Genomic DNA, 14,490 nt, shown 5'->3' with positions numbered 1-14,490 from the left:
CTGTCATCAGGTTGTGCACCGTCAGTATTTAAGCTCGCTGTCGTGCAACCCGTTATAAAGAAAAAGGATCTTGACCCTTGTGCTCTAACTACAGACGCCCTCTGATATCCAAAATTCTGGAAAAAGTGTTTCTAAAACAACTTCAGTCCTTCCTTGATTCTAACGGTATCAATGAAAGTCAGTCTGGCTTTAAACCTCGCCATCGCAGCGAGACAGCGTTAGTTAGGCTTTTTAATGATCTACCTGTGGACTCGGGCCATGTGACTGTGATGTGATTTGTATGCGACGACATACAGATTTATTTAGAATAGAATAGAATAGAATTCAACTTTATTGTCATTGCACATGCACAGGTACAGGGCAACGAAATGCAGTTTGCATCCATCCAGAAGTGCTTAGTGATATAGATATATTACAATATATATTAGCAATAATATAGATATGTGAGTATATTACAGAAATGGGTCTATTATGGTATGTTATAATGTACACGGTATGAAGTATGTTGTGAATATTCTATAACTAAGTATGTACAGGCTGTAGTGAGTACAAGCTATGTACAGGATATGAACAGGATATAAATATGAAAAACTATACAGAATATGAAATAAATAACTTTACAGAATCTGGGATATACAGCTATACAGAAATGTGAACTATGCAACTTGTAAACAGTTGTAGGATTAAAGATTATCGAATGTACAGAATGATTATTTACACAGAGCTATACAGTAGTGCAGTTAAGATAAGTGAGGGTGTAGATAGTTTCTACAGAGGCTATATAAAGTGCTAGTGGTTGTGAGTGGTGGTTCAGTCCATGTTATTATTGTGTTTGAGGGTACAGTTGTCCATTGTGGGTGTGTGTATGTTCAGTCCATGAGTTTAACGTGGGTCAGATGTCAGGAGGCAGAGTTCAGGAGTCTGACAGCTGTGGGGAAGAAGCTGTTCCGGTACCTGGTGGTCTTAGTCCGGAGGCTCCTGTGGCGCCTCCCAGAGGGCAGGAGGGTGAAGAGTCCATGTGATGGGTGACTGGGGTCTTTGATGATTTTCCCAGCCCTTTTCAGACACCGCTTCCTGTAGATGTCTTTTATGGCAGGAAGTGGTGCTCCGGCGATGCGCTGGGCAGTTTTCACGACCCTCTGCAACGCCTTCCGGTCCGAGGCAGAGCAGTTCCCGTACCAGACTGTTATACAGTTGGTCAGGATGCTCTCGATGGTGCAGCGATAGAAGTTCACCAGGATGTCTGAGGACAGGTGGTTCTTCCTCAGAGTCCTCAAGAAGAAGAGGCGCTGGTGAGCCTTCTTGACCAGCTTGGAGCAGTTGGTCGTCCAGGTGAGATCCTCGGAGATGTGGACTCCCAGGAACTTGAAGCTGCTCACACGCTCCACAGCCGTCCCCTTAATGTGGATGGGTGGATGTGGGTCAGCATTCCTCCTGTAGTCCACGATGAGCTCCTTGGTCTTCTCGGTGTTAAGCAGCAGGTTGTTTCTGTCGCACCACTCAGCCAGACGATCCACCTCCTCCCTGTAGGCGGCCTCATCGTTGTCACTGATGAGGCCAATCACCGTGGTGTCATCTGCAAACTTAATGATGGTGTTGGAACCACCAGCAGGTCTGCAGTCGTGGGTGAAGAGGGAGTAGAGGAAAGGGCTCATCACACAGCCTTGTGGTGTTCATTGTGATGGTAGATGAGCAGTGGTTATCCAGCCGGACATGTTGGGGGCGGTTGGTCAGGAAGTCCAGTAACCATTTGCAGATGAGGGAGCTGATGCCCAGGTCTGTCAGTTTCCTGATGAGTTGTGAGGGGTGGATTGTATTGAACGCTGAACTGAAGTCTATAAACAGCATTCTGGCGTAGGTGTTGTTGTTGTCCAGGTGTGAGAGGACAGAGTGCAGTGCGATGGAGACTGCATCCTCTGTGCTCCTGTTCCGGCGGTATGCGAATTGGTGGGGGTCCAGGGTGGGGGGGAGACAGGATTTGAAGTGTGCTAGGACCAGCTGCTCTAAGCACTTAGTGATGATGGGGGTGAGTGCTACTGGGCGGTAATCATTGAGGCAAGATGGGTTGGAGTTTTTGGGTATCGGGACGATGGAGGTGGATTTGAAGCAGGCCGGTACCACAGCGTGGGCCAAGGACAGATTGAATATGTCTGTGAGCACTCCTGCAAGCTCCCCAGAACACGCTCTGAGAACACGCCCGGGGATGCCATCAGGACCTGCAGCCTTGTGGACATTGATCCTGCTCAGCACCGCTCCTACATCGGTGGGGGAGAGAGTCATAGGTTGGTGGTCTGGCGTCATGTCTGCTTTGGTTGTGGTTGTGGGGTTCCCTCGCTCAAAACGAGCATAAAAGTTGTTGAGCTCGTTGAGGAAGGAGACATCAGAGGATGCGGGGGAGGGTTTGGTGGTCCTGTAGTCTGTGATGGTCTGGAGTCCTTGCCACATGCGTCGGGGTTGGAGTTGGAGAAGTGTTCTTCTACCTTCTTTTTGTAATGGTGTTTGGCTTTTTTGATGCCCTTCTTTAGATTAGCCCTGGCTGTACTGTAGGCGTGTGCATCTCCTGACCTAAAGGCGGTGTTGCGGGCCTTCAGGAGGAGACGAACATCCCGGTTCATCCAAGGCTTCTGGTTGGGGTACATGGTGATCCGTTTCTGGGTGGTGACACTGTCTGTGGTTTTGGAGATGTAATCCAGTACAGATGAGGCGTACTGGTCCAGGTCTGTGTGGGTGAACATATTCCAGTCTGTGTTTTTAAATCTGTCCTGGAGCACTGCGTCTGTCCCCTCTGGCCACACTTTAATTGTCCTCACAGCAGGTTTCACACGTTGGATGAGTGGTGAATACCGAGGTGTGAGGAACAGGGAGAGATGGTCCGATTGTCCAATGTGGGGGAGGGGTGTGGCTTTGTAGGCTCCAGCCAGGTTGGAATACACATGGTCTAAAGTCTTGTCTCCTCTGGTGTGGCAGGAGACATGTTGGTGGAATCTGGGGAGGACTGTCTTTAAGTTGGTGTGGTTGAAGTCGCCAGCAACAATAAAAGCAGCCTCGGGGTGTTTATTCTGGTGTTTGTTAATGGCTGCAGAAAGTTCTTTCATGGCCAACCTAGCATTAGCGTCGGGGGGTATATACACGGCAGTGAGTATGATCGAAGTGAATTCTCTGGGGAGATAATAAGGTCTGCATTTGACCATTAAAAACTCCGCATTAGGTGAGCAGTGACTCTCAGTAGTAGTGGAGTTCATGCACCAAGCATTGTTAATATAAATGCACAAACCTCCACCTCTGGTCTTGCCGGAGTCATCTGCTAGCCTGTCGGCTCGGTGTGTGTGGCGTCCTGCTAACTCGATAGCATTGTCCGGGCAGCTGTTGTTCAGCCATGTTTCGGTGAAAAACATGACATTTGAGTCCATAATCCGTCTGTTGTTAGTGATGGAGAGCCGTATCTCATCCATTTTGTTTGCCAGAGAACGGACATTGGCGAGAAAAATACTGGGTAAAGGCAGCCGGTGTGGTGTTAGCTTTAGCTTAGCCCGTAGCCCTCCGCGCCTACCTCGCCTTTGTTTACGATCTCGGCGCCGTCTGCGTGCACTTCCGCCCAGCCGGGGAGAGTGGGCAGCCTCCGGTGTTCTGGAGATCTCTGGGATGAGTCGGAGATCGGCGATAAAACTGTTGGAGTTGTGAGTCCAGATGTCCAGAAGCTCTTGTCTGCTGTAGGTCAGCAACGCACAGCAATTCTGGACGAATAATCCGGTTAAAAGTAGATAAAAAACCGCTAAATAGCAGATTCTGGAGAGACACTGAGCCTCGCGTTGTTCACGCGCCGCCATCTTGGACATCAGACATCAGATGTCTCTACTTCCCTGCAACCCCTATTTGACTGTCTAAATGAGGTCCAAACGTATCACGTCTCTCACACCGAACCAGGATAAGACAGTTACAGTTTGTGATAGTCACACCGCGCTGGAACAACTAACTGGGCCCCTTTGCTAGGACCCTTCATCAGGGTCTTAGTAAAACATTGGAGAAAATTGTTTAAATACAAGACAGGAAACAGAAAAAAATTCAAATTAACCAGTCAAACCTTCATAGATCAGCTGACATATAACAGCTAGGTATTGGTTATTTGGTTAAGTCACGCCCAAGTGATGATGTAATCTTGTTTTTTAATTCAAACGTGCTTTTATTATTAAACACTGCCCTTTGTCCCCCTGTTTGTGTATATTCATAGCATCCTTCTTATGCATTTCATGCATGTGTTATTTTCAGACAGGTGGGGGTTATGTCACCTCCCCCCCCCCCTCATCATTTATGGTCTAGTCCAGTATTTACTTGGGCGTGACTTAACCAAATAACCAATACCTACCTGTTATATGTCAGCTGATCTATCTGTGAAGTTTTGACTGGTTAATTTGAATTTTTTTCTGTTTCCTGTCTTATTGTCAGCTCTGGTAAAAAACAGTTTCTACCAGCTGCATCAGATGTCTAAAACAAAGCCCTTTGAAGGACCTTACAAAACACTTATCACTTCCAAATTAAGACTACTGTAAATCCCTCTACTCGGGCGTCCCATCGTCCTCTACTCACCGGCTCCAGTTAGTTCAAAACGCAGCTGCGCGTCTAACTGATACTAGAAATTATGCCCACATCACACCAGTTTTAGCCAACCTACATTGGCTTCCTGTTGATTATCGTATCAATTTCAAAATTCTTTTGCTTACCTTAAAAACTCCTCAAACTCCTTCATTTGTATATCCCTAATAAGGCACTTAGATCGTCCAATCAAATGCTCCTGACGCAACCGAGGTGTCGTCTGAAGTCCAGAGGTGATCGGGCCTTTGCTGTCAAAGCTCCCAGACTCTGGAATAACCTCGCTCCTTATATTCGTTCCTCTGAGTCCATCCAGTCTTTTGCGTCTAAAAACTACTTTGTTACTTCGTGGCTAGTTTTTGTTTCAAACAGTTGTCATATTGTTTCCTTTAAACTCTTTCTTTTCATTCCTTCTTGTGCTTTTGCTCTGACCGACTCTGAAGCACTTTGGTCAACTTGGTTGTATTTTTATGTGCTATAGAAATAAATTTTGATTTTGATTTTTTTAAAATTTTTGATTCACATCAGATTGTTTTGGCATCGCGGCGAGCTGCGATAATCCCGGGCGTGCCAGGTGGCTAAGGTCAAAGGTCACTGTATCTAAGGCTGCAGACAAAAGCTGTGTCCCAAAAAGTCGGCTGCTTCCTCCTGAGGCCGCATTTGTAGGCCGATTACATCACAGCGACGCGCCCAAGTCTGTCCCAATTCGTCGACTCCTCCGAATGCCGCTGACAAACGCGTCCTCCTTTTCCCCGAATTTGAAGGATGGGTCGGGTGTGTCCTTCCAACCTATCCCAGAATTCATAGCGCGGCCCAGCCAATTCCAGTTTCCAACAATGGCGACAGCTAAGTTTTATTATTACTCTTATTAATCTTTCTGGGTCACAAAATAAACTTTTAAGATATTTTCAGATGAGAAAGTAGCTGTGCAAACTTCAAATATCTGCTCAGTTTATCAAGACATCACATATTTGTGCTGCGACGTTTTCGGAGACGTCTGTTACCCACCAGCTCGATCGCTGACCGGGGGGTTCAATGGTCACTCAAGCCGGCAAAAACAGCGAACTCCCTGCTTCATCGCGGTCTACGTGGGCTGGGTCCTTCGAAGACCGAGAAGGCCGGGTCCTCTGAAGGACGCCGCCTGCGTTTTGGGACACAGCTAATGATGTGGAACACCTGACCGTCCTCTGAAACCACAGAAACGTGTTTCTGTGTTTACGTGCAACAGACCGTGAACGCCTCAGCCACACGTGGCGTCGGGCTCACCTCTTCCTGTTCTTCTCTGGTGTGACGCCTCTTCATCATCTTCATTCCACCTTGTTTCTGTTCGTACTCAAAAATGAACGACGCTGCGTAAACATCTCGTTTGATGCGGATGTGTGTCGCCTGCCTGCTTTATTTAAATATTGGCTTTTGTGTGTGTATATTTCACATTTGTCCATTTCAGTGTTTATTTAAGGTTTATGACATAACAGGATGTTATGTAATGAATAACTAATAAACAGAATCCTGTATGAAATGAACTCATGGAAACCCAAAGAACACAATCGCAGCCGAGCCGACACCGAAACGTGAAGGTCGGCATTTTGTGCAGTTTTTTTATTTTTAGGATCTTCGGCCTCTTCGCTGATTTTCTCTTCTCTCTCTGTGCTCTGATGCCTCTTCCTCCTCCTCCTCCTCCTCCTCAGATGGTTGGATAAGGAGAAAACAGCCGAGTGTGTCTCAGCCTCTGCTGTTATGTAACAGTGTTCAGATATTAGTCAGGGCCGGCCTCCTCGTTACACTCAAAGCTGAGACCCTGCAGAGAAACCGAGCGCTGGATTTCATCTGATTAAAAGGTTCCTTCACCCAGATTTTACCGCTGATCCCTCAGTGGGATTTTCCTGACTCACAGGCTCCAGTTTCAAGGCATCGAAGACCCACCTTAGCTCCCCGCGCCGCTCTCGTCGGGGCCCTGCAGGTCGTCACGTGCTAAACTGTGGAAACACCCTGAAGCCACATATCCTGCTGAGGGGGGAGCACAGACTGTATATAAAAGACGGACATGATGGCTCCTCCCACCTGAGCAGTGACCAAACACCGTGCCCATCCATGAGTGAAAACCAGGAACTGCTAATCGGCTCATGTGAGAGACGGGTGGGTGCTTTAGTTGTTTGGTTGTTTTTAGCGTCTGTGTGATGTCAGACTGAACACACGTAAGAACACGCCCACTCGCCCCCAACCTTCCAATCATCTGCTCTCTGTCGTTTCTGTCTCGGCTGAGTCAGTGCAGACACCAGAGGGGACGGTGTAGGTGCGGCTGTGGCTATTTCCTGGAACAACCTGTGCAGCACAGGCAGCGCCCTCGTCAGGCTGTCTGAGAGTTGCTGGACAAGAGCAGGAGCGATGCTACATCATTTATACCGCCATCGCAGCGTTGCACCTCCTGCCTCTTCCTGCTGGTCTCAGATCAGCGTTTACCGTCACGGCCTTCACGTCCTCTGACGGCCGGGTCACACGCAGACCTGCAGGCTGACAACGTTTCACTGATTATTAATCAAACTCTGTCCATTGACTTCCATCAGCCCCTGACCTTTGACCTCTCATTCTATGTGTGTGCATTTCTAAACTGGATGGTGATGTGGAGGAACAGCAGCGAGGGAACAGACTCTGATTGGCTGGTTTTGGAGGCAGGGATGATGCTGATTGGCTGCTGGTGGAGCTGTTTTCAGACTGGCTGAAGTTTTATATAAAACATATTTTTAAGCTGGAATTAAATATCTAATCTTACAGGATCATTTTCTTTGATAGATTTCAGAAAGTTTATAAAACGTATGAATTTTTTTTGTGGGGGGGGGGTCATATTTGGAAAAAGATTTATTTAAATAACTTGATTTATATTATTGGCCTTACACTTAAAAAGCCAGTTTAAAATGTGAAATTTTGTATTTTATGTATTTTTTGTTTCAGATTTGAGCTTAGCTGTGTGTGTGTGGTGGGGCTGGGGGGCATCTATCTCCTGGGTGTGTTTGAAGGTCAGCGAGTCCTCTGCTGTCACGTCCTCTGTTAAGGATTTCCACAGGGAGGCGCCCGCGATGCCTTCAGGGACCTCGTCTCACACGTACATGTTTGTACTGAACATCCCCAGACCCTCAACCCGAACCCTGAGCTGGACCTGAAAACCTGAAACCGTCGTTCCGGACCGGAGCAGTGCAGCCGTTCTGATGAAATTCGTTGCTGGAAGGATCCGATGATTTTAAATCGGTGAAGAATGCAGTGATTTTAACAACCTTACTGCAGCCGTAGGCGGGATGACAGCGACGTTTACCGGTTTTAAAAACATGAAATTGGTGCATCGTGTCCAACATTCGCCCTGAAGGCCGGCGGCTCGTTATCAGGAGGAACCAGCGAGAGGAGCTCAGGAGAAATTCGTCTCCTGGTCGATCGGCTCGGCGCTGAAGCGATGAATGAACTCATTTCTGCCTGCAGATGCTCACGTTATTATTTTTATTATTTTTCCTCCTGTAGGTTTTTTTCTTGAAGAAGTAGAGCGACCCAGTTTCAGACATGTGGTGTGTTTTTTGCCGGGGGGATCGGGAATAACGAACCATCTGCAGGATGGAGTCGGCGCCGTGCGGGTCGCGAACAGACGCTCGTACGTTCAATCTAAAGCTTTTCCTTTTTCCTGCACAGCGTCAGGCTTTACAAACCGCAGAGGACGGCCCCAAACGTGACCGATGAGACGCTGCGATGAGTTCGTAGCCTCATCTCCATAAATTCACATCAGATATGAACAAAGTAACATGTTTAACACGCTGCAGGAATCCATGATCAGCGATTTTAACTGCATGATCTAAAAGTAAGTGAGAGCTTCCAGGAAGTTCTTGGACCCAAACAGACACACTTACATCTTCTTAAACCGTTAAACACAACGCCAGAGTTCGAGTAACTGTTGGAGGAAGTCCTTCCTCTTTGTCCGCTCTGCAGGAGGCGGGACTACCGAGGGTCTTAGAGCTCAGTTTTTAAAGGAAGAAGAACATAGTGCGCCGTGATTGGTCAGCACGTCAGCGAGTCCTCGTCCTGTCTCTTCCCCCTCAGCCTGAACCGGTCGCAGCAGATGGCCCCGCCCCTCCCTGAGCCTGTTTCTGCCACAGGTTCCTGTTAAAAGGGAGTTTTTCCTTCCTACTGTTGCTCACAGGGGGTGATGATGGTTTAGGTTTCTCTGTATTACCTCAGGGTCTGACAGTATAAGATGCTAAAGAAATAAGAGTGAATGAAACATGACCTGTGCCCTCAGCAGCACTTCACTGGGACGTGACAGTGATGTCAGTGTCGCTGAGAGTCTGAAACAGCTTCAGCACCTTTACCTGGTCAGGTGTTACATCACTGCAGCTGCTGTCTCATTAAGTTAATTTTGGAAATGTCAGTCACAGGGGGGTTGGGGTACCCTGTGAGTGGGCGTGGCTACTCTACGATCATGTGGTTTAACGCTGGCTTTTTCAGTTCAGCTTGAATCACTCGGCTTGAAGCTTCCAGATGAGCCTTTGCAAACCAGTGGGTGACATCGTGGATACGTCTGTCTTTTATTTACAGTCTATAGTCTATCCTGACACTGGGAGCGTTCAGGTCCGTGGACAGAGCGATGCTGATGTCCGCCTGTCTCACTCTGGTGTGTCGGCGTGTGTTTCCTGTGTGTGTTGATGCCGTGGCATCGGGTCTTTGGCTCAGGCGAGAGAGAGCATCAGGCCTGCAGCTAGCTGACATCATTAGCATCGCCCACAGTGAGAACTGTTGGCAGGATGGACTGAGGAAGCTGCCACGGCCTCTATGGGCGGGCGGCGGAGCCAGGTGGAGACACCTGAGTGGGACTCAGAGGACATGTTTACAGCAGAAACAAATAAATCACAGTGCTGATGAAAGCAAAGGCAGACGTGACGCCTCATCTTCAAGGCAGGCATGTGCCGGCAGAAACGTGTGTGACGAGTGGCTTTAATGTTTGGTTTGTAAAACATAAAAATAGATATGTTAGTGACACCTTCTTCTTCTTCCCAGCAGTTAAAACTGGAACAACATGATCATTAGTAATCAATGAGTTTGTGGACTGATTAATCCAAACACTGAGTCTCCTCTGCAGAGGCAGAGTGACGCAGGGGGAGGACAGAGGGTGCAGAGGGACACCATCTCTGCACGTATAAAATAAATAAAATAAAAATAAAAATCCCATGTTAAAATAAACACGTTTATTTTAACATGGCAGTCTATAGGGACAGACTCGCTGCTGCCTCTGCTGGACGTCAGAGGAACTGCAGGTTTCGATGGGTTTAACGGAGCTTTAACAACGTGCTGAGCGCTGGTTTAGATTTGACACAGAAACAAAGTTCACTTCTTTTATCTTCCTTTAGTTTTTATGGTTTTATGGAGGCGGAGCTTCATATTGTGAAGAATGGGCCTCATAGATACAGTAACCTGATCCCGCCTTCAGCCTGTCCACCTGCCTGTGTGTCGGGTATCTGCAGAGAGTTTACTGAACATCAGGGATTGTGCTTTTTGTCGTCTGCGGTCGGCGGACACACACACACACACACAGACACACACACACACACACACACACACACACACACACACACACGTCTGTATTGATAATAACAGAATTCCATTCAGTGTAACTGAACACCTGTTTCAGCCTGAAGCACCTGTCCCTCTCTCCTCTAAGGAGAACATCTGAGTTTAATAAAATGTTCCTGCGTTCGTCTGTGAAACAACTCCATCATCGTCATCTTCATCCTGGACTATTTCAATAATATTATTAATTTTTCTGTCTTTTTATTCCCCTGTGTTCGTTTTTCTTTAATTTTCTTAATATTTTATTTAATTTCGTTTTAACATGTTTGTGTATTTACTTTATTTTTAAATGTTGTTCCTTCTCTTTCTTCATTAAAATGCTGATTTATTATTTAATTTTAAATTTATTTATTTGAAGCAATAATATGTCATATTTGTCGTATTCAATTTATTTTAATATTTTTTATTTGATGTCTTTACATTTTTATTTCATTATTTCTTTAAATATTATATCATTTTTCAATTTTATTTAACAATAATGTCATATTTAAATAAACTGAAAATTACTTTCTCGGTCGTTGGCGTGGTGATGCCCTGCTGCGGTTGCTTGGAAACCTCCTGTTTGCTTTTACGAAGCGGTTTCCCTCTGTGTGTCCGTCTGTGGGCCTCAGCGTCAGTCTTCATCACTGAAGCATCATCACCACACCGATGACATCATGTTTCCTGTCTGCAGGCAAAGGACAGCGACGACGATGAGGAGGTGGTGCAGGTGGACAGGGACCACTTCATGGACGAGTTCTTCGAACAGGTGAGGCAGCGCGCTCAGGTGACTGCAGGCAGTCATGTGACCACTGGGTTAAATCATGAACTGGACACTGAGGGTCGTAAACAGCAGCTGGGAACACTGGGACTGTTCAGTCTGAGACAAACGATTACTCAGAGGTCGCTGTTTGCACCGAAACAAAGACACAAAGGTGTCCTGAGGCAGACGTGACCGAAAACACAGAAATAAAAATGTTTTGGCTGCGATGGAGCGAGCTCAGGATTCAGGCTGCACGCCATCAGCACGTTGAAAAATATCAGCAAAAGCAGACAAAGAAGTAATGATGTGCAAAATCACATTAACCTTTAAAGCCCACCGTAGAACCAAGTCTGCCCGAGCGTAGCTTCATATCTTTACCTGCTGTAGTGACGTTGTTTGGAGCATTTCAAGTTGCTTTACATCAATATGCCCCAAGTTTTAATGACATGTTTGCATTAAGTTCATAATAACGAAATACATTAAACAACAAGAAAATAAAAGTCGTTTCTGTTTTTTTACACATATTTCGAGCTTCATCCCTCAGAATGCAAAGTTGCACAAAATCGTTTCAACCACAGGAAATTTTATTCTGAGTGTCTTCATAGTTTCATTTTTGAGATTCAAGAATTTTTACAAACTGCAGGAAAAACAAATATAAATATTATTGTTCACAATTTACAAAAACCGCATCAAAATAAACTGTTTCCAACAGTGAAAGCACACAGGCACAAAGTAAACCTTTGGACCTGTGCGGCAGACAGGAACCGCGACCTGGGTCGAGCTGAGTTTCATATGCAAACTAAATTATTGCGCTAGCTTAAGTGGTTGAAATTCTACCAGGATTTAAAATGGTTGCACGAATCAGAGCGTACACCCTTAAAAGGTTAATGGACATTAGGACGTCCCAGAGTAGAAGAACATAAACATCAACATGAAAACATCAAGTGAGCGAAAACTCATAAAACATCTTCAAAACATCAGAAACAGGCGACAGAAGTATGGGCTCAAAATGTGGTCATAAACTTTTTGTACTTGTAAATCAGGATTTGTATGTGTAAAAAAGATTTGTGTGTGGACTTAGAAAAAACCCTGCAAGTTACAAGTACGGATTTTGACCCCATTTTTCTTCCTTTCATCTGATTGGTCAATGTCATGTCAATCACAAATGTAACAATCCAATCAGAGAACAGATGGGTTTGGCTGTCGAGGGGCGCTTTTTTTGAACTGCAGGTCCTTGAAGGGAATAAATGCCCTTTTACATGCCAACCCAGCGTTTTCCTTCATCACCACGAAGGAAAACAGTCTGTGGTCGTCCGAGTTCGGTGATTTTTGTGTCACAGGTCTACGTGTTTAATACAGGGACTTCCACAGCCTTTTCAACAGCGCTGCGGACCGCGGGGTGGGGGCGGGCAGTGTTTTGTAAATGACAGTCTTCATTACAAAGCTTTCTTCGTTATGAATTAGCATACATGTTTTTATCGAACATTTGAAGAACTAGCAAAAAAAAACTCTTGTAGTTCACATAAAGTCAGAGATAGAAAAGACAAGGAGCAGGTGCATCTAGTACAGGTAGAGCTGCTGCAAAACCCCACAGAGCCCAGCAGCCAGCAACAAATTCTGGATCATTTGCTTTTAGTTAGCATTAGCAGCACATCCTGCGTCCGATGTGAAAGGACTTTTATGCTGCGCACTGTGACTCACAGCAATGGTCCCGGGTCAGCCCTGACTTTGTGTTAAACTAATCCTAAAGTAATAACGGTGTTTCTAACCACTGATAAACCACAACTTTATCCTTTCAACAGCTGCTGAAAGTTAGGGGACCTAGCTGCTATCGGATATTTATATAGAGATCCTCCAGCTTCAAACTGTATCACCCTTCAAGGACCTGCAGTTCAAAAAAAGCGCCCCTCCGACAGCAAAACCCATCTGTTCTCTGATTGGATCGTTACATTTGTGATTGACATGACATTGACCAATCAGATGAAAGGAAGAAAAATAGGGTCAAAATCCGTACTTGTAACTTGCAGGATTTTTTTGGCTAAGTCCACACACAAATTTTTTTTTACAAGTACAAAATATTTATGACCACATTTTGAGCCCATACAGAAGCTGTAAAAAACTAAAGCTTGGCTTAAACAAGCTGTGATCAGGTTTAATGTTATCACTGACTGAGGCCCTAAAACCAGTTCATGATGGGAAATAAATGTCGTGTTTGAAGACTGATTTTGTTCTTGTGTGTTTTTGGTTCAGGTGGAGGAGATCCGAGGCTGTATAGAAAAGCTGTCGGAGGACGTGGAGCAGGTCAAGAAGCAGCACAGCGCCATCCTGGCCGCACCCAATCCTGACGAAAGTAAGACCCTCAGGCAGCCTCACGGAGCCGCCGCGACGTCTCGCAAACGTCTCAGTTTCAGCTTCTTTCCGACTCCATCGCCGCAGAGTACAACTAATGCAGTGACCAGCAGGTGGCGATATCTGCGGTTCTGTAGGAGTCTGTTATCTAAGGAGCTCGGACAGAAACGATTCGGGTGATGTTACCATGGTCGCTACAAACGAGAGTTTAACACCGAGCTGTGGCGACTTTCATTTTTGTGAAGTTGCTAAAAAAAAGTCAGAAATTAGCTTCAAAAATCATAAAAGAAACGAAGGCGACTGAACCGTGAACTGGTTAAAAGTAAGGAGGTATGAAGAGCAGCGTCACAGCGTATCCCTCCGCCACAGCAGCTGTGTGAGGTTGTGCTGGTCGATCGGCGGGCGCTCTCCAAACGCTGTCCACGTGTCAGAACCCTTCAGTAACTCGACCCCCGACCTCAGAGTGACCTCTAATCCCGTTAACTGCTGGCTGACGAATGCTGCAGCTCACTGCTGGCAAACCGCCACTGAGCGCGCCCATCCGTTGCTCCGCCGCTCGTCCTGACACTGTGGGGGGACGATAAGAGCGTCTCCGGTCTGAGAGCACGAGGCCTGGCGAGTCCCAATCTCGACACGGCGTGCTGTGACTCAGCAACAATGACTCAATGTCAGCGCTGACACCGACAGCCACGTCTGCGCCGTCAGAGTCTCCGCCTCAGGGGTTCCGCTCCGCGTCGGGCTTCGACCCTTTTTAGCTCTTCGTTGGCGAGACGCCGTCCACGCCTTTTACCCCTGAAATCCTCCTGACAGAAGCCGCCTGCTGTCAGGTTTCCTTCGGTGTCGAAGAGGTCCAGAGACATTTCTGTCTCCGTGCACGAGCAAACTGCCTGGGTTTATGAAATGTGGAGTTGATGCTGGTTAATGGCGTGCATGAGCAAAATGAGCCTCTGAGGAAGTTCTAGCAGCAGGAAACGTAAACAGGCGCTGAACGGCGACTTTGTGCTGCAGCTCGTTTTAGTGTCGAACAGCTGACTGTGAACAGCTGACTGTAAGTCATCAGCTGGACCCACCTGCTGTGACCTCGTAGCGCCCGCACGCCGCCCGCTCCTGTTTAGCCGCGTGAGGAGATGATTTATAACCTTCTGTGTCTGTTTGAAGAACAGGATGCGGCTTCATGTTTGCACCTTTTCTGTTTGCTCTGCATGCTGTCC

At 46.6% G+C, this 14,490-nt stretch overlaps 1 protein-coding gene across 1 annotated transcript in view; it reads left to right on the top strand.

The window, feature by feature from the left end:
- The window catches only part of stx1b (syntaxin 1B), a 51,835-nt gene that overhangs the window by 19,934 nt on the left and 17,411 nt on the right, over positions 1-14,490 (top strand). Inside the window, exons 2-3 of the mRNA XM_085404909.1 lie at positions 10,862-10,936; positions 13,181-13,280. Of these exons, the coding sequence (XP_085261035.1) occupies positions 10,862-10,936; positions 13,181-13,280 (175 nt within the window). The remainder of the gene's footprint in view (positions 1-10,861; positions 10,937-13,180; positions 13,281-14,490) is intronic.

Source organism: Rhamphochromis longiceps, linkage group LG4, assembly GCF_057381845.1.
Source record: "Rhamphochromis longiceps isolate RC_006_pf linkage group LG4, R_longiceps_female_GT1.1, whole genome shotgun sequence".
Lineage (NCBI taxonomy): Eukaryota > Metazoa > Chordata > Actinopteri > Cichliformes > Cichlidae > Rhamphochromis > Rhamphochromis longiceps.
Note: the sequence above shows the minus strand (reverse complement) of the source record. Positions and strands in the feature narration are given on the sequence as shown.